This window comes from Pezoporus flaviventris, unplaced genomic scaffold, assembly GCF_033815535.1.
Source record: "Pezoporus flaviventris isolate CSIRO_AGI_PZ_B2104156 unplaced genomic scaffold, CSIRO_AGI_Pfla_v1 ptg000008l, whole genome shotgun sequence".
NCBI lineage: Eukaryota > Metazoa > Chordata > Aves > Psittaciformes > Psittacidae > Pezoporus > Pezoporus flaviventris.
The window spans coordinates 818,099-836,248 of record NW_026892556.1 but is presented as its reverse complement, the minus strand read 5'-3'; the positions used below and the strand labels follow the sequence as shown (position 1 = coordinate 836,248).

Here is an 18,150-nt window from a genome sequence, read left to right as displayed (position 1 = left end):
AAAGAGTCTTTGCAGCCTCTGCAGGCTTGTGTTGCTGCCCGGAGTCGTGTGTTTGAATTGGTGTGCACTTGCTGGGGTCCTGGAAAAGACTTTGTGACAGAGGCACTTTCGTGGCTTGGGAAGTGCAGTGAAGTAGCTTCTGCCCAAACAAACTCAGGACAATGGCAGTGTCTGTGAGATGTGCGGAGAACGGGAATGCTGCGGTGACCAGGATGGAAAGTGCTCCTTCCCCTCTTCCGTTTCTGGAATCCATGTCTGAGTCTTCATAACCAATGGCAACAAACTTCTAACAGTTTGTCATGCAGGAAGCTGGCATCAGAATCTTTCTCTATGGGTCAGGAGTTAGGAGGTGAAGCTGGTTGTGAGCTTGCAGCAGGAATTCATCTGCTTTCTTCTGAACAAATGAGCAAGAGAAAATAACATTCGAGGTGCATTGATAGCAGCAAGTTCTGCGTGAAAAACAGGGCTTGTTTTAGGAACAAACTCTTTCTACTGGAGAAGAGACTGTAGGAAGTGGGTGGACAAAGCACTGAGCTGTTAATCCTGTGCTGATTTGTCTTTAACAAAACGAGCCAGTCTTTTCAATGAACCCCCCCAAACACACTAAACCCGAACCAGTGTTCCCTGGTGCACTGCATTTGGTAAAACGCTGGTGCTCAGTTTGGGTAACTGTTCCCCAAACAGGCACGTCGCAGCACCTATAGGGGCAATTGCACAGGTAAGATAGAAGCTGGTCTTGGCAGTCACTGTGTAGGGACAAGGTGTGTTGGCAGTGAATGCTTGGAAAGGGACGTTTTGGTGGGCAGTTGGGCTCCTTTTTGTTAAGAAGACATGCCATGTAAACATGCATAACTCAGATGTGCAATAAACCATCTCTTTGCCCAAGGCAGGATCAGTGTCAACCCTATTCACATCACCTAGGCAGATGTTTCATGTAATGTTGATCCTGCCGTAGGGCAGGAGTTGGACTAAGTGACCTCTGTAATTTCCTTCTAGCCTTGTATTCTGTGTGTGTGTCTGAATGCTGGGGCAGAGAGCTCCGTAGACCCTGCCCCAGAGGAACAGGAGAGCCCAGCGTGAAACATGAAAGTGTGTATAGACTGCTTCCTGCTGCTCACTTCCTCAGCTGGATACTTCCCCTACCCCGGGAGACACAGTCTGCTCTCAGAGGTGAGGGGAGTGCACATTCAGTAAGACACTTCATTTCTGATGGGTAGAAGCATCTGTGGAAGATTAACAGGGGCATGTTTGAGAGGAGAATATGAAAAGGAGATTAAATTTGCATACCAGCATGTTGGATGTGCTCCTAAGTGTGTTTCTCCTAACCTTGGGCTATCCCTAACCATAGTGTTCTGTCAGATGGATTTACTCCTTAAATAGCATAGACACCCCCATGCAATTGCAGTTAGATTGATAAATATAGGCTTCATGTAGTCTGCTCCCTACTAAGAGATCCTAATAGTACAACACACTTACAAGAGCCTATCTTTGCAAGGCAGTGCTTGGAGGGCAATATATAAAGTGCAGCTGAGAGACTGAAGGAATTTAAGATGTGGAAACTGGCTCCTGGTTCATCAACATAACTGAGCCATCTCAAACACGCCAGACTTGCCGCTTGTAGCATTTGAGTGTCAGTTCTGAAGGGTATGGGTTCAGAATTTCATGTTTACTTGCTATGCTAGACATACCACATCTTGAATCACAGCACGAGGTCCCCTGGTAGCGTTCCCGAGTCCTGTTCTCAGAGGAAAGAAACTCTGTTCGTCAACTGTTTGGGCGTTTGCTTTGGAAACCTTCCATCCAGATGATGTGACTCACTTTGCTGCTTGCAGGAGTTGGGATGGGTGTGTGTATGCTCAGTCACAGCAGAGCCTTGGAGATTGAGAGGAGGTAGGATTGTGGGAGGGTAAGAAAAGAATGAGGTAGCACTGGCTTTTAGTGGGCCTGGGAATATAGCGAGGGATGCTCTTTGAACTCTTAGTTAAGAGGTAGAAATAGTTGAAGAGATGGGTAAGAGGAGGAGGGCTGTCCCTGCTGAAGGGTGCCTGTGGATAGCGGGCGGATGTTCTTCATGCAGACAGGCCTTGGAACTGCTCAGTAACACATCTCCTAGTTCTTGGGATGGGCTGGGTCTTGGTGAAGGGTCAAGGTTTCTGGCCAGGTCTCTTCCTCCTTTAGATGCCTCTGCTGACCTGTGGCTGCTGCTGCAGTATGTAGGCATCCCAGAACTCCATTGTTCCAGCAGCATGTGTTACACCTGGGTGCTTGGTGTGTCCAGCCTGTGAGGGCGATGGCAGAGCGCTGCCCAGGTAAACCAGCCTGAAAGCGTTCTCCCTCAGAGCCAGGCCTGCTTGGGTGATGCATCTGTGGCTGCTGTTCTTTCTTACCTAATGCACTTGTGCTTTTAAGCTCAGAGACATTTCTTACCTCTCCCCTAAGGTCTGAGCTGCAGTAAGCTTGCATGTGAGCAAAAGAATGAACTTTTTAGCCTGGAATAATTGTGTTCTCTGTCGGTGACAGAATCTGTTTTGGTTGTTTTTTTCTTCTTTTAAAATGGCAATTTTATATCATAGAAAAGTTTTTAATTCTTCTGCAAGCTACATATAAAATATAACAGATAGGCAAAAATGTGTTATTAAAGCCATCTATTTTTCATGGCATTCCTGTAATTTAATAAACTGCTTAAGCCCCATTTCTGCACTGTGCGACATCATGAGAATAAATCCCGTCCTCTGATTAATAGCTATTCCATCAATCCCCCCTCCCCACATTATCTGAAGTGTAATGGGCTTGGGAACCACGCAAGCCAGGTTTGTATGAGTTTGGTTTGGGTAGCTGGGCTGAATGACTCTGGAAACGCTGCTCAGTGCCTGCCCATGAGGGTGGCTCTGCTCCAAAATAACCCAGGGACCTGCAGCTCTGACAAATGCTGGTTGCATTCTTCCAGTTTGCTGCTCCAGTAAGGAGAGTAAGGGTAGGATCCTCACCCAGGAGAGGGACATCTTCAGCAGGACTTACTGCTACTCACTGAGGAGCTCTGTGGTTCTCAGCAGCAGGGCAATACAGGGGCATATTTGAAAGGGGGAAAACTTGCATCTAAAGCTGGAAACTGCAGTGGCTTGTGGCCCATTCCAGCAGGTAATGAGCAGAGCAGGTCTAGAGAAGGAGTTGCTCAGGTGGGAGGTTGGTGTGGTGGTGGTGTCCATGCTCGTCGTACACTCGGGTTTTGTAAAGCTCCAAAGCTCTGCCTGGACCAGAGGTGCCCCTCGGCTGGCTCCGCTGTGGTCATCACCCTGCTGGGCCTGCAGTTCTGTCCTGTCTGTTTCCATGTGAGACTTAAAGACAGAAGAGCGTAACAGATTACTTTCAGCATTCCCAACTAGCTTTGGTTGTCTGAGAAGGATCTAGTGTGCAGTCAAGTAGAGGCCACAGTAGGACTTCTACATCCATTCTCTTCTGAGACTTTATTATAGGACTGTATAAATCTGCTCTCTAAAACCTCCATACATATGCGGAAGAATAGGACCACTGAAAGCATCTTTGTAATAAATTCATGAATGGTGAAGAGTCAACAAGAGTAAAATGGAAATGATCCCTTTTAAGAAGAGCTGCTTTTGGGAGACTTGTTAAATGCATGCAAGATGGGCAGTGCAGATCACAGCGATGCTGTGTCTTGGGTGCCCTTTGCTCCCAACATGCTGTCCTATGGCACTGGGTGTTACCTGTGGGACTCTCACTGTATGTGGCATGTTACAGGACTTCAGGGATTTTTGGAACAAATTCCTTGAGCCAGAGCAGTCCAGGTGGTTTCCATGGGTTTGGATCATTTGGTGAGTGAGCTGACTATGGAAAGGGAAGCATATTTCCTCTCGGGTGCCGTTATAGCTTGTTAGAGTGAAGGACTATCACTGATGCTTCTGCTTTCTCTTCCCAGGTTTGCTGCTGAGAGCGCAAACTTTAAGTCAGAAACACCTTCACACTTGAGTTTCCTGGCTGGGGAGACTGGGGGAGCAGTGCTGCTCCTCCACTAGGATGTGGTAGTGCAGCTCCAGCCTTGTGCAGGGAAGCTAGGGGCAGGAAATCTGACCCTGGCTCTGTCATCATCATGCAGCATTTGATAAGTTGGAGTGAGATTCAGATTTAGTTTCCCTGATGATATTCCAGCTGTTGAAGCATCTCATGGTGTGTCATGCGCTTCGCCTCGTAATCCTTTTCCTGGTAAAAAAGCCTGTTGCCACTGATCAAATGAGGGAGAAATCAGTGTACCACGGGCAAAGTCTTACCTACAGTGATGCTATGACTGAGCAGAAGACAAAAGTCTTGGCACTGTGGCTCAGCATGTTAATATCTGAAGTGTTTCTTATTTCCCTTTGTCTCAGCCTTTCTCCCTGCTCGTATTGACTGTATGAGCTATAGAGTGCTCTAGAAAATAACCAGCTGTTTCGTTAAGTGGATTTGGTCTATCCTTCAAGTTGACAGACGATTTTTACTATGTACTATTACTTAATGAACTCTTTTGTGGCAAATGTAATTCAATACAGATTCTGATTTCCAGTTTGTCATCAGTCCTTTTATAAAGGAAGAAAAATGGAAAAGGGCTTGATGATTCCTTTATCTTGTTATGCTAATTGCATTAGGAATATTGGAGAAAAACAGCCAGTGGATTTAACAGAAGAAAAATCCAATCTTCTATTCTACTTCAAGAAAATGGGAGTTTACTGGGGCAGAACGTGTCTGAATTCAGCCAAAGCAAATTCTGATCCAAGTTTAGGTTTTGAAAAACATAAGTAAATAATTATTTTGTTCTGTGAAATTCTTTTTGAAAGAAGCCTGCAACAGATATAATGGAGGATATGGATGAGTTACAAAAGATACAAGGTTGGGCCAGGGAGCAGCATGTGGCATCAGGTAGTAATGGGAGGTACTAGAAGGGAGTTGAAAAAGGGTCGAGTTCTGCATGCCTGCAGAGGTTAAGCGTGTTTGGTCCCATCAGCTCCTCCAGGACTGAATGGTGCTCTGCATCCTGTAGGACCTGTAGCTGTCTGTGATGTGCCCAGACTTCTGTTACACAGTGTAAAGAGTTAATTTCACATATCGATGTGTATGGGTGCGGTAATTTTAAGCAAAGTGTAAATCTCTGAATGTAAGAGCAGACTGATTTGCCTACTACTGGGTGTAGTGCTGGGTGATTGCGAGCTGTCAGATCCTGGTGACAGAGACCTTAATCACTAGTTTTAAGGCTGGGCGAGGCTGCTGTGGTGATTTGTTCTGACGTGTATCATGCAGGCTGTAGGATCCCATCTAATCACTCTTCTGCTTCTGACCCAGCAGCCTGTGGCTGAAATCCAGCAGACACACAGCCAGTGTCAGGCTCCAGAAGGTATTTTGCAGGGGCGAGGGCTCGCTGGCAAATGTTAGAGCCTGGAAATCCCTCAATTAAATAACCATGGAATATAGTTAATCGGGATTCTCCACACAAGGTTTATGGCTTGATCCTCTTTGATAGTAAAAAACAGGTTCCCATCTGGATTAGCGTTAGAGGTAATAACAGGAATGTGTCATACGTGGAGCTGCACCACCCAGCTACTGAATGTATTTGTGTTAATCTCTCTTTGACTATGCTACTGGAGTTGCTGCCTCTGAAATCTGCGGCCAAGACTCGTTTCTATCAACCATCGTTATTGCACCAACACTCAGTTCTAAACAGCTCAGGCATTTGTCATAAATAAAACATTTTTATTATTTGTATTCGTCTTCCAAACAACAAAAAAGCCCCTTTTTATTCTGTCATCCTAAGAAAAACCCATTTCAGATCAATTGTCATGCAGCTGTTCCGTGCTATATAAATCATAGGGGATTATTCGAGATGGAAATAGTCACTTTGGGGAAAACATGAAATCCTCATAGGACCCTAGGACTTAAACAGGTAGATAAGGGTGTTCTCTGGATACTGGGGTAGAAAACCAGGCTTCACTTAGAATTTTCCTGGGTTGTTGCTGGTAATGTAGTTGAGGTGAGGTGTCACAGCTCCTCCAGGCATGGCACCGAGCCTGAAACAGAAAACACAGTCAAGCTTCAGGGGTTGCATCTGATTCCCAAGTTACTGCTTTTCCCTCCTAATAATGGAACTCTTGGAGATCCTTTTTCTGGATGTGTGATGTGATTTCTGGAAAGGCGCTCTATGGGGGAGGTATGCAAGTATGTGCTGTTCCTGTCTGTCCCATAAGCATTTAACAGACTATGATGTACACAACTCGAATTTCCAGAGATTATTCTCCCAGACCTTTGGAATATGTTGATTTTTTAACTGCAGCCTTTATAGAAAGGCAGCAAAATGAATCCTTTAATTTCATTCTGACAGTGTCAAAATATTTGGGTTCCTGTCATGCTGAAGCATTTCTCTTTTTCAGTTAGTGTTTATACTTTTAATCCATAATATCGATTGGAAGTTGTAGGTGGCATCTCCTATAGCGCAGTGCTGCAGATTCTTTCACCCCACTTTAGTTACTGTGGTTTTACATCTCAATTATCTTGCTATTTAGACTTTAGTAAGTCTTGTCTTTGGTTTGGATTTGGAATTTGGTGGGAATGTAACTGTGAAACCCAACTGCTGAGTGAATCTTTAGCTCTGTGCAGGTTTACAGCAGCTAGCGCACACCCCTAAACACCAGGGAGCAAATCTGCATGGCCGTACCCTTGGGAAGGGGAAAACGGGAGTTGGATCCCATTGCCGGCCATCGGTGGCAGGTCCTGGATGCTGCTGTGCAGCGCGGCTGGGCTGATCTGCTGGTACGGATACAGCGGCGGGACCAGGGTGATGTAGTTCACTATGGGAGCGGGAGGTGGTGGGAACATCTGCTGTGGGCTGTACAGAGGTACCTGGGGAGGAAAGAGGAATAGGTTGCGGTTAGAAGCAAGAAGTGGGGCAGGAGCACTGATGAGGCAGGAAGGCCGCAAGTGCAAACTCGAGTTGTCAAAACTACTTTGTCACACGCACGCCGTGGTGTCTCCCCGTTTTATACAGAGCTGGAGCAGAAGCAGGAAGTGTTTTCAGTGAGGGGCTCAAGGCCTCTCGAGCTATTTGCAGCACACAGTGCTCCAGCAAACTGTTAACATCTCACACTTCAGCATCTCGTCCCCAAATCTGTTTTTGCAGTGGTAGCGACGTCAGTCCTGACACATGAGAAACTGCTCTGGCTTCTCTTGTGCTCAGCCTCTGCGCTCTGCAGATTAAAGCATGTTCATAGGCACTGAGACGTACCTGTCCCGAGTAGCATGCGAAGGAGGGGTGCAGAGCTTGCTGGAATGGGATCCTCACTCTTGGATACAGACCCTGTTAAGCAGATACGAGACATGATTTCTAAACTAGTCTTGAGTGGGTCCATGAATGACTTGTGTGTGAGCTTTTTATGGGGACGTTATGCTCAGAGGTAAGTGTATTTCCTAGCTTTGGGCAAAAGTCTCCTAAGTCTGAGCCCTCCAGAGTAAGGGTCTGCTTCCTGCTCCCCGTTCTGCCTTTGGATGTATCCAGTTCGCAGGTGACTGCTGGGAGGTGGATGGGTTGGGTGCGTGTCCTCTGCTGAATAGGTATCTGCTGTGCCAACTACTCATTGACTTAAGGGAGAAAGGAAAATTCTTGGACTCCCTTGGATTCAGGGGAGCTCCATCTGGGAAAATGTGTGCCCACTCTGTGTCTCTTTGGTGACAGCTTCTGACAGCTGTGGGATGAGCAGAGGGTGTCAAAGGGAACAAGGGGAGCACAGCCCAGGGAAAGCTGTGGCTGCATGGTTATTACCAGAGAAACCTTTGTAATAAATTATGTTAAAATATTTGCAAGTCAAGGGGCAAACGATTTGTAAATAAAGGGCTCGAAACCGTAGAAGATGCAAGTGTTGGTCAGTAAAAAGATGCAAAAGGGAACTGGTGAAGGTGGAGAGGTGTGGGGCTGTTCTGCTCTTCTCACAAAATGTGGGTCACTTTTGTTTACCTGGAACTGTGGAAAGTGGTTGGGAAAGATGGGAAATAGAGGGAAGCTCAGACTCTGCCACACCGGCTGGTTCAGTCCCGTGATCCCTGAAGCAGTAATAAAGCCTGAAGTACTGGCGTTGTATTTAACACCTCTCTTATCCGATGTTCCAGTAGTCACTGTAAAACAAAACAAGGTTAAAGCTGTTAATAAACATGCGTTCTCTTCATGCGTTCGTAGAACATTTGCAGTTCCGAGGACGCGATTTGCCTCTAAGCAACATCTAAGCTGCCTGCCGCTTTGCGGGCTGTAGTTCTGCGACACGATGCCCCAAACTCAGCAATGAGTGGTGCAAGTTCACTTCTTGGGGGCTGTTGTATTGTGACCCACAGGAGCTGGACTAAAGCCAATTGCCTGAGCCATGACAGCAAATCACGTTGCGAGGACAGAACAGGAACATTTGCCTACGGTTCAGAACTCATAGATAAGAATATTGCAACAGAGACAGAGAATAGCTTTGATTGTGTCTCATTACTGTAGCCGAGAAACTTAAACAGTAGATCTGGACACGGACCACTGTTTTTCCTGTTCTAAGGTGCTTTAAGGAATGTAGTTATTGATGCTACATTCAGGGTCTTTTAAATGTCGGGATACTACAGTCGGGATCTTTTAAATGTCTCACAATAGGAACCCAAAAGTCATGACATAAAAAAGGAACCCCAAACAAAATAAACCCTAACAAACCCCCTGAAAAAAGTCAGAAACAGCACCTCCCCCCAGAAAATAACACTGACCCCAAAACTGTGCTGTGAGCCCCAAAACAGGCCTCTAGGATGGGCAAAATCTCTATAATCATGATCTTCCTATTTCCACTCTGTTTCAGTGTGTGAGAAGGACACTGGATAGGTGCTGGTTAGAGGGCAGGGAGATGGTTTAATATAGGGATTCTCGGATGGAATGAGCATTGGGCATATTTTCAGCCTCTTGCATGAGGCTTAGGAAAGGCATTGCTATAGGGCAGCTTGTGCTTCATGCCTTAGTTTTCCCATGACTCCCAGGTGATGTTCAGGGACCATGCCCAGATTCATACCTGCATTCTTGGTGACTGCATCGAAACTGGTTTGGGGGCAAGTCTTGGCAAGCTGTGGGAGCTGCTCCTTTTGTCCTGGGGCTTCGCTTTCTGCTGTTGATGACGCAGCTGTAGTGCTCTTGGCAGGGCAGACTTCCTTCACCACCTTAGTTTCCTCAGCCACTGCCTGGCTGCCTGTGCCTTTGGCTGTGTCTGTGTCCTTCAGTACCAGTGGCACCTCCAGCTTGCTGCTCTCTGTGCTGCCGGTGCCTGTCACGTTGCGATCCTCCAGCCCCTTGGAGTTCTTGTGGGACTTTGCTGGGCACAGAAAGCCGGTGATAACGGACTTAGCAGAAAGCTGAGCATCACAGAGAGCTTTTAATTTCATCTCCCGTTCTTTTTTTCCAATCATTGCCGTGTATATGCTTTCAAGTCCCTCTGGTTCATTTAGCAAGTAGTTGCTGTAAGAAAGTGGAATATGGCTGTTGTTAAAGGAGGTTTGACTAAAAACTGAGTCTGAGTAAGATTCCTAAGCCTTACATTTCTCGAGTGTTCTATGTAAGATTCAGGTGTTCCTTTTCAACCAGAATAAAGTTCACCTTTCTCACTGTGCCCTGACTGTAGTTGGGGAGAGTTGAGGTAACAACTACACTTGTTTCCCTTTGGCCACTGATGCTATTGCAGCTGATGAATTGGGTACCAGCTTTAGTGACAGTATATACTGAAAGCTGCTTCTTAATTTGTCTTTCCCTAAGTTTTTCAGGAGTAGTAGAGGTAGTCAGAGTACTACTCCAAGGGAGCAAACTGACTTTATGGCTGTCTCACTGGAATTGCCTTTATTCTAAAGCATTTCCTTGAGCTTGGTAGTCATTTGGTACATTTTTAGCATTCCAGCTTGGCTGTTGGTGGAAGGTGCAGTGTCTGGGGTCTGTGAGCAAGTGATGATCATTGTGCCCTGCTGTAGAGTGTGTGTGCAGAGGGCACTTCTGCTGGCTAATGACAGAAAGCTCTGCTCCGTGAAGTGCCCTCAGGAGCTGCCAGAGGTAACTGAGCTCAGTGGGTGGGTAGAGGAGCGTTACTCTGAGCTCACGGATGGTACTTCACCCATGGACTTTGCTGTCTTTTTAATTTCATCTAAACCGAAGCTGCTGGGTTTGTCTCTGGTCTTTGTGCTTGCCTTAGTCCCTGCCTTCATTGCAGGGATCCCAAGGTTCATAACTTACATTGAAGTAGTAAAACAAAATCTGTTTTCATCTGCTGTCTGCCCACTTGCACTTGCTTGTAATTGCATGTTGAGTGGGCCAGAAGTTACGTTGGTGAAGCTGGCCATTAGACTGACTGCTAAAGACCAGATCTGTATTGCTTTAAGAGCAAAATGTTTTAAATGATGCTATTAGGAACGTTGGTATGCGATAGTCCTTCACTGGTCTGTATGATGTTGTCTTTCCTAAGACAATCTGTGGCTGACGAGCATGTGCTAATTGTGAAGATACTTCAGCTGTGTAATTTAACCTACCACTATAGGCATCTCCATGGGCTTCCTGGTGGTTCTGCAGTTACCCATTTTCCCTTTTCCTGTATTTATTCTGGAGACTGTTAACATCTCAGCTTATTTAGGATACGGAGGAGAAAGGGAAGGAGCCAGTACTCCAAGCTGTGATTCCTGGTTTCTGCCTGACATCACTGTACGTACTTCCCTTTCCGTGTCTCCTTGTCTCCTCTATGAAATGATGTATTTCCCCAGCAGTGAAGCTAGTTATGTTAAATGACCATTTACACCCCTTCATGTACCAGGCGAGGTGGGTCAGGCCCACATGCTGTTTGTGTGGATGGTAGGAACTGGACATGTGCTAAAGCTTTGCTGGGTTTATAAATGTTTCTGTTTCGGGAGCCCACAGTAAATACTGTGCCACTACTGTGAAGAGCACGCTTCCCTCTTACCATTATTTGTCCTGTGAAACATGATTTGGCATAAATTTTTCAGTGCTAAATCCAGCTTTTCTTTGTAAAGATCAGCTGTTTACAGTAGCTTCCTTATAACACTTTAATTTTCGATTTTGCTCCTTTGAATGCTGCTTTCACTTCTTCCTGTAAATATTTTGATGTGTGGTTGGTTTTCTTTAAATGTGGTGGGGAAGTGAATGCAGCAGCTGCTTTATGGTGCTTCAGAATTTGAAGTAGTCAGATTTCATGGGGCATGCTTCCCCCCCCCCCCCCCCCCAAAGAATATTTGTTATAGTGGAAAGGAAAAGGGAATAACTTGCCTGACGAGGGGGCAGTCAGTGTAGGCTGTGCCCCAGGCTTTTGTTTCAACAGGTTGCAACAGCCTGCTTTGCAAAGGTGCAGAGAGGAAGGGAGCAGATTGTTCTGCTGGAGCCTGGGCACCGCTTGAAGGGCACTTACTTGCTCTGGGATGTGGTGGTGTCTGTCCACGGGCTCTCCAGCAGCTCTGAGCAGAGCCCATGCTGCAGCGGGGCCACCAGCAATGGTGCCTGCAGCTGCTCAGGCAGTCGTTGGACGCGCTTCCAGATCTCATGGCAAGTCTCATCCAAGCCATCCTGGGGAGTGTTACTGTGGATCCAGATGTGCCTCGGGAAGGGTCCCAGTGGGAACGGGCCCTCTGATATTTCTGCTGAAGCTGAAAAGCTGTTCCTGCCAGGGAGCATCCTTCAGCCTCTTGCATCCACAACGGTCTCTCTGGAGGAGGTGCTTTGTGTTGGTTCTGCCGAGCCATGGCAACCGCGGAACCTTGGGGCTGGGCAGCTGGAGGAGCGCTGCAGCTGGAAGCAGCCGGGGTCCCTTGCAGCCCCGGGACAGGGCTGTGTCCTTCAGCACGGCTGAGAGCCTTCGCTGGCAGAAACAGGCTCCAGTGTTCAGGGTTCAGCTGCGCCTGAGCTCCCGACCGCTCCTGCTGTGTCTGCAGGTGGCTTGAGCCTTGTGGAGCTCGGAACCAAGGACTGTTCCTCTGCCCTTTTCACTTCTTTTGCCCTCAGTCCCTTATCTTCCCCCTGGCCGGAGGTGATGAGCAGAGGCCTTGTGCGAGGGAAGCGATGCAGACGGCGAGGGTGTTCTCCTTAGTATTTACTCTTATTTTGCCATAGCGCAAAGAGGAGAAGCAGCATCCTTGTGTCTGGCCCATCTAGTACCATATTCCATCCCTTTAGTCCCCATGTAAGCTCTTCTTTTCACTGCCATGGAAAAAGAACTTAGTATTGGACCTTGCTTATTTTTCAGCATCATGGATATGGGATTTTGCTTTGGGTACAGATTCTTTTTGACATCCTCTGTGGCATTTTGCGTGCTGGGCTAAAAAACTTGAGCTCAGTGTGAAAATACAAGGCAAAGTATCTTTCTAAATATCAAAGATAGGTGCGCACCCTCAGATACAGCACTATATTTTTTGCTACCGAAAAACGTTACACTGTACACTGAGGTCTTGGCTCTGTGCTGAACTCTTTTCAGAGAATCCAGAACTGGACTCTCCTGTCATGTAAGTTAAATGGTGACTGGAGTTCCTTGCTAATAAAGGCATTATTCATAGCTATCCCTTAACTCACGGTTATGCCTGGATAAATGTTCTTTTCCCCCTAATAGTGATAAAATGTGGTTAAGAGAGAGCGAATGAAATTAATTGTGTGGCATTTGGCAGGATGGCTTTTGGGTGGTGCCCCCAATACCAAATTACTAATTCCAGTACTTAAAATTGTATGGAACAGGATCATGGTCCCAGTGCCCTCTATGGTTCCCCCTGTCACCACAGTGGTTGCGGTGATGAGCCAGAGCACTTGTTTGTGGTCTTTGGGGCATGATGCATGCAGGAATGCTCTGTGGATTAACCTGGAACTCGGGCATGCTGCAGCTGCTGCCATTTATTTCCTTTGGAGGAATCACGGAGCAGCTCGGGCTGTTTTGGCAGGGAGGGTGAGGGTCTGTGGGAAAAACGGAATGTAAAGAGGCTGGCTGAATACCTGCAGAGGATGTGGAGGCAGCAGCGAGGGACCAGAGTCCCCTTGGCCGAGCTGTGACTGCGGGTGGCAGTGCGGAGCAGACCTCGGTGCTTGCACTGAAGGCAGGATTTGATTTCCCTTTTAGCATGGGTGATTCTGCAGGGTGAGAAGCTGAGGGAGCGGCAGGGGTTAGAAATGGGCTGTGGACCAGCACATGCAAGTGCCTCCTTGTTAGGGATGAGTTTAATCAAAGGAGTCGGTGATTGGTTCCTGTTGCATTCATCACTCTTGTCTATTCAGCAAATACAGTATTTTTGGGAGGGAGTTAGACCCTAAATCGTGGTGGTTTTGAGGAAGGAACTTACTTGGGAGGAAACTCTGGATTTGAAATAGGTATGATTATATGAACTGGGCATAAAGTGGGATTGTATCTCCTCAATGATGTTATTATGCCCGCAGATTGTTCCTGATGCAGGGCTGACTTTGGCTCAGCCCGTACCCTGCGGATGCGCAGCAACCAAGTCACATCTTCAGCTGAATGCAATATTGGGATGGGGGGATTCTTTAAGGAGAAGGGCTGTATAAGGGAGAACCAGTGTATGGAGCTGTGAAGTGTGGTACCCTGGTCTCTGATCCTTTTGTGTTTGGATCTGTGCCTTTGAACAATAAGGTCTATTTGAATAGGATACTGCAGTTTAAACAGACATAAAGCAACTCTTTCATGTAACAGCCCTGGTTGCCTTGGCTCTTGGCATCGGTTCACAATGTAGGCAGTGGAAGGATTGAAATGCAGAGGGGACCTAGCGAAAGTGAGGGAGAGAGGATTGATTTGAGGGTGGAGGGACAGGTTTGCAAGCCCTCGATATAATTTGGGTTGTAGCTGTCAAATAAGCTCATTCAGGGCAGCCGGAACAAGGCTGGAGGGGGGTTTGCAGCAAGGAACCGCAGCAAACGCAAAGCGCTGAGGCAGGGGGATGGGTGGGGAGCATGGGGTGAGCTGGGTGCTGGGCGGCTCAGCACCAGGTCCTGCTCCTGGCTCCTGGTGCTGGGCTCCTCTGCTGCCCTGCCTCGGCAGCCTCCCAGGGCAAGGCAGGGGGAAGAGGAGGGGGTCTCGCTCTGGAACCCCCCCTTGTCTGCTGGCAGGACTGCTGGTTTTGGGAGAGGGCCTGCTCCTTGTCTGTGCATCAGAGGGGAAGCACAGGAGCAGCTTCTGGCCGAGGTGGGGGAGGATATTGGAGGGTATCTCTTACATTTATTCTTTTTCTTAAAGCTTTGCTGTCACATTTGACTTATTTTTCTCATCCACAGAACTGAGCATCATTACCAAGATAATTAAGTTCCTGAATGTGCCTTTAGCAGACAGCATTTTTCCCCATCTTGCATGTAGCTGCAGAGACAAATGTACTAAGAGATGCTTAAATAAAAAGGGGGGTGGTGGAGAAATACCCCTCTCGCCCCTTCTGTGGGGGCAGCAGCACCATGGCCAAGCATGCCTGTTGGCTCAGGGGCCAGCACAGCCTTTTTCACCTCCAGAACACCTCCTGACCCACTCCCACCATTGCCAGGGCATTGCTGGATCCATGCTGTGAGGACCACTTGCAGACTGGGGGTGTTAAAATGGCTCTTTCTTGATGTCTCTTGTGTTTGTAGCAAAATTTGCTTCATCACAAAAATAGTGTCAATACCATCAAGTTGTTTACAGAGCACGGAGGAGGGATGGGGGGTGCCGGGAGCCTGTGTTGCTCTCGCAGATGTCTTAATAGCAGCGATGCTGCGTGTCTGTGTGTGTACATATGCATGCCACGCTCTGATCCAGGCAAAATGGGGGGCTCTGGGACTGGTTCCTACCCGAGAAACCTGTAGTGTGCCTTCCACATAAGCACGGTGCTAAAGCCTAATGTGGGGCTTGTTGATGTGGGTAGGGTGGGTGCTGGTGGGAGGATTGTGCCGGGTCTGGGGAAGCCAAACGGAGGCAGATCTGTTGGGTGGCTGCAGAGCAGCCCCTCGCAACAGCCGTGCCCTCTCCCCTCCCCAGCATTTAGTGAAGAGGAGAGCAAAGATACGGGAATGATTAATCAACTGGCTAATAAAAAAGTATAAATCCCTGGGGACTGTGTGCTGCTAATGCCGAGGAGCTGGCTCGGAGACAGCCACCGGGAGGGACGAGCCAGCCCTCCTCTCCTTGCCTTGCCTCTCCTCTCCTCTCCCCGAGCTGCTGCCACACTTGGTTCATTCCAGCTGCAGCAGCTCAGAGCCTTCCATGCGGTGGGATTTTTTTTTCCTGGGCTGAAAAAAAATCAAAAAAAAGAATATTCCCAAGCCTGACCTGTTTTCCCCCCCTTTTCCCTTTCTCCTCTCCATCCAGCCGAGCCGAGGACTAGCCCAGAGCCAAGGGGAAGAAAAAGGGGGGAAAACCCAACAGCAGCCAACCCCCAGCACGCCCCATTCCTGCTGCCCTTTGACATGCAACCTTCCTTGGGATGGGACGAGCCGGGATGCAGCTGCAGCTTCGGAGAGAACTGGGGGAAATTGGGGATCTTTGCTGTCATGACGGTGGAGCTGAGCTCCTGGAGCCGGGTGCTGCTGCTCTCCGTGGGGCTGCTGACGGTCTCGGTCACTGGTAAGTGGAATGCAGAAAGCTGGCAACTTTAGGGGCATTTTCCCTCCTGCTCCTTAGATCAAAGGAGCACTGTTAATCCTCTTTGGAGGTGGGGGGGGATGACTGTGTGTGTGCATACACTTGTGTGGCAGCACATGCTTCCCTGTCGTGTTCAATAAGGAGGATGTTTTCTTCAGACCTTTGTAGCTCTGTGCAAGATAGTTTCCTTCTGCAGCCCTTGGGAGCAACAATTTCAAGTGATGGGGTAATAGAAGGTGGCTTTATTTGATTGCATTCCGCTGCTCTGGTGGGTCAAATCACTTGTGCACAGTTGCTGTATGATATGGAAGATGACTGTGAAAAATGCCTTCACGGTTTCTCCCTCCCTCTTTTCCTTGCATCTTAATTCAGTGTTTGTCCATAGCTGATAAAAAAGGTTTAGAATGCCTTGCATGAAGATGCAAACACTTTTCTCTTATTCCTCCTGCCCTTATGTTGATTGTCTCTTATATGAGCTCTTTGACCTCAGCATCATGTTTTTGTGAAACAGGCATATATTGACTGGAAAGATAGCAAGAGAAGACTTGAATTTGGGGGGGGGGGGGGGGGGTGCTTATGGCTCCTCCCTGGTTTCTGCAATTGCCCTTGTAGCAAAAGCCTATCTAAGGACTGAAGTTTTTCTGGTGTAAACAGCAAATATTTAGGGACTGTCCTGTGTGTAGGAGGGGGACGAGTGGGAGAGCTGCGTGTTGTCAGCGTCTGCTTCCAGCACTGTGCCGTGCCCCGGTTTCCCAGAGTTTCTAAGTAACGTTTGTCTTGTGTGCTGTCTCTAGGCTGGAGGAATGCGTGTTTGTGTTGATGTGTGTGAAGGCTTCGTGGGCTTGGGGTTTCTGGGAAAACTTTATCTGGAATGGAGCACTGATGCTATGGTGTCGGGCAGATCCAGGGTAAGCATTAACTGCTCCTCCGGGGACCCTTGCAGTGGACCCAAAGAGTTTTGCTAACTGGAGGTGTCTGTTAGCAAGGAGTATAAAACCCCCCAAAAACCTGCAGGTCCCACTTAAGGATGAGTATTTACTTTGGTGAGTATTTTTCCTTCAGCAGGAGCATTTACCCTTTGCACAAGAGAGGACCATTCCAGCAGCTTCTGTTGTGCTCTTCTGGTACAAGTAGACGGATGCAGAGATACCTCAATACATGATTCACTATATCAGGGGTTTACAGCTTCTCTACTTCTTATAAGCTGCCTGTAGCTTGTTTGTACTAGGTCTTGCAGGCTCCTTTCTGTATGCTTGCCCAGGATATAATCCGTTCTTCCCAGGCCCCTAGCTCCTCCATTCTCTCTGCATTTAGAGTGCTCTCTGTTCTGGATCCTTCACCTGCAGCTTGGTGCTCAGCGTTTTTCTGTGTGAGGAGGTGATCATCTACAAAAGCCTTTTAGACCTCAGATGTTTGTTTGCATCAGAGCTGCAGACACTGGTCGATAGCTTCCCTTTTAAAACAAATTCTGAAATCCTGTAATGATCTTTTTGTCAAAGCAAGAAACCAACTTTGAAATCAGTGCCTTGGTGCTCGGTACCCAGATAACAGTGAATGCACCCAGAGTGAATGCACCCACCTTTTACAGCCTCCTCGGTGCTTTTAGGGTTTAGTCCCAGCAGGTAACTTTAGTCTGGGCTTGGATTTCTAGTACCTTCGCTGAGCAGATGCTGAACCTCTGTGGAGCAAAGTTCCTGAGATGCTTCATTCTCACCTCGCTCGTTCTTGGGGTTGGTGTAGGCAGTAATAACCAAGAGTACCCATAGTGTGGCAGTAGAGCTGTATATGTGAAAGTACCCGTTAGGAGCTCTTGTTGGCTTAGAAATAAAAAGGGAGAGAAGCCCTGCTCTCAGCACATCAGCTGTGCTGTGGCAGTCGTCCCAGTGCCCAGTAATGCCCTTCTAAAACATGCCTACAAGCATGTACGTTCTTCAGCTGCCTCTGTGTCTGAGGGCAAGACATGGAGCTGGTTTGTGCCAAAAGCCCACCGAGCTGTAGGGAGGTGGTGGTTTGTGAATGCTGAAGTTCATTGTGTATGGGGGGAGCAGGGGAGGGGAAGTGGTTTGTATCGTTTCCCCTTTCAGATTTAAGGGTTCAAGGGCACAGTAGTGATTTGCAGAGGGCACTGAACTGGTCTGTGGCTGCGAGCCGGTGGTGATCATGCAGTGTGTGTGAGGACTCTGAAATGGTGTTTCCTGGTTGTCAGAACGGGTGGGATCAGGAATGGTTTTCCTTTCTGTTCTCTCCTTAGTAATTAGCTATGCATGGGCAGTAGAAGGTGCATTTAGGGTATGTATTGTCCAGGCTTGCATGACTGTACACATATGCAATGTTTTTGGAAGACCAACTGTAAAAGGGGTCTCGATACCTTTATTCACTCACTCTGCCTTGCTGGTCAGCATCTTGTTTTGCACTGTGTTACAGAAAGATGCACCGGCTTGAAATAGGGTGCAACCAATTTAAACCCACTGTAATTTTCTTTCTTGATGGAAAATAGTTTGGGGCAGCCTCTTCCTCTGAAGAGGGGAGG

The 18,150-nt window shown here is 47.8% G+C and overlaps 2 protein-coding genes across 4 annotated transcripts in view; one reads left to right on the top strand and one right to left on the bottom strand.

Annotated features, from left to right (window-relative positions):
• Positions 1 to 5,715: 5,715 nt before the first annotated feature.
• CUNH1orf94 (chromosome unknown C1orf94 homolog) lies at positions 5,716 to 12,141 on the bottom strand. Its single transcript, XM_061449739.1, has 6 exons — positions 11,439 to 12,141; positions 9,057 to 9,496; positions 7,988 to 8,145; positions 7,262 to 7,333; positions 6,695 to 6,879; positions 5,716 to 6,050 (listed from the first exon to the last, which is right to left on the bottom strand). The coding sequence occupies exons 1-6, from the start codon at positions 11,699 to 11,701 to the stop codon at positions 5,975 to 5,977; spliced, it is 1,194 nt and encodes a 397-aa protein (XP_061305723.1). The 5' UTR covers positions 11,702 to 12,141; the 3' UTR covers positions 5,716 to 5,974.
• CSMD2 (CUB and Sushi multiple domains 2) overlaps positions 7,751 to 18,150 on the top strand; it is a 268,199-nt gene continuing 257,799 nt past the window's right edge. Inside the window, exons 1-2 of one of the 3 annotated variants that reach the window (XM_061449789.1) lie at positions 7,751 to 7,808; positions 15,358 to 15,602. In XM_061449789.1, the coding sequence (XP_061305773.1) occupies positions 15,446 to 15,602 (157 nt within the window). In that variant the 5' untranslated portion in view covers positions 7,751 to 7,808; positions 15,358 to 15,445. Of the gene's footprint in view, positions 7,809 to 15,187; positions 15,603 to 18,150 lie in introns of those variants that run through there. The other 2 variants (XM_061449788.1, XM_061449790.1) reach the window with 2 other exon arrangements.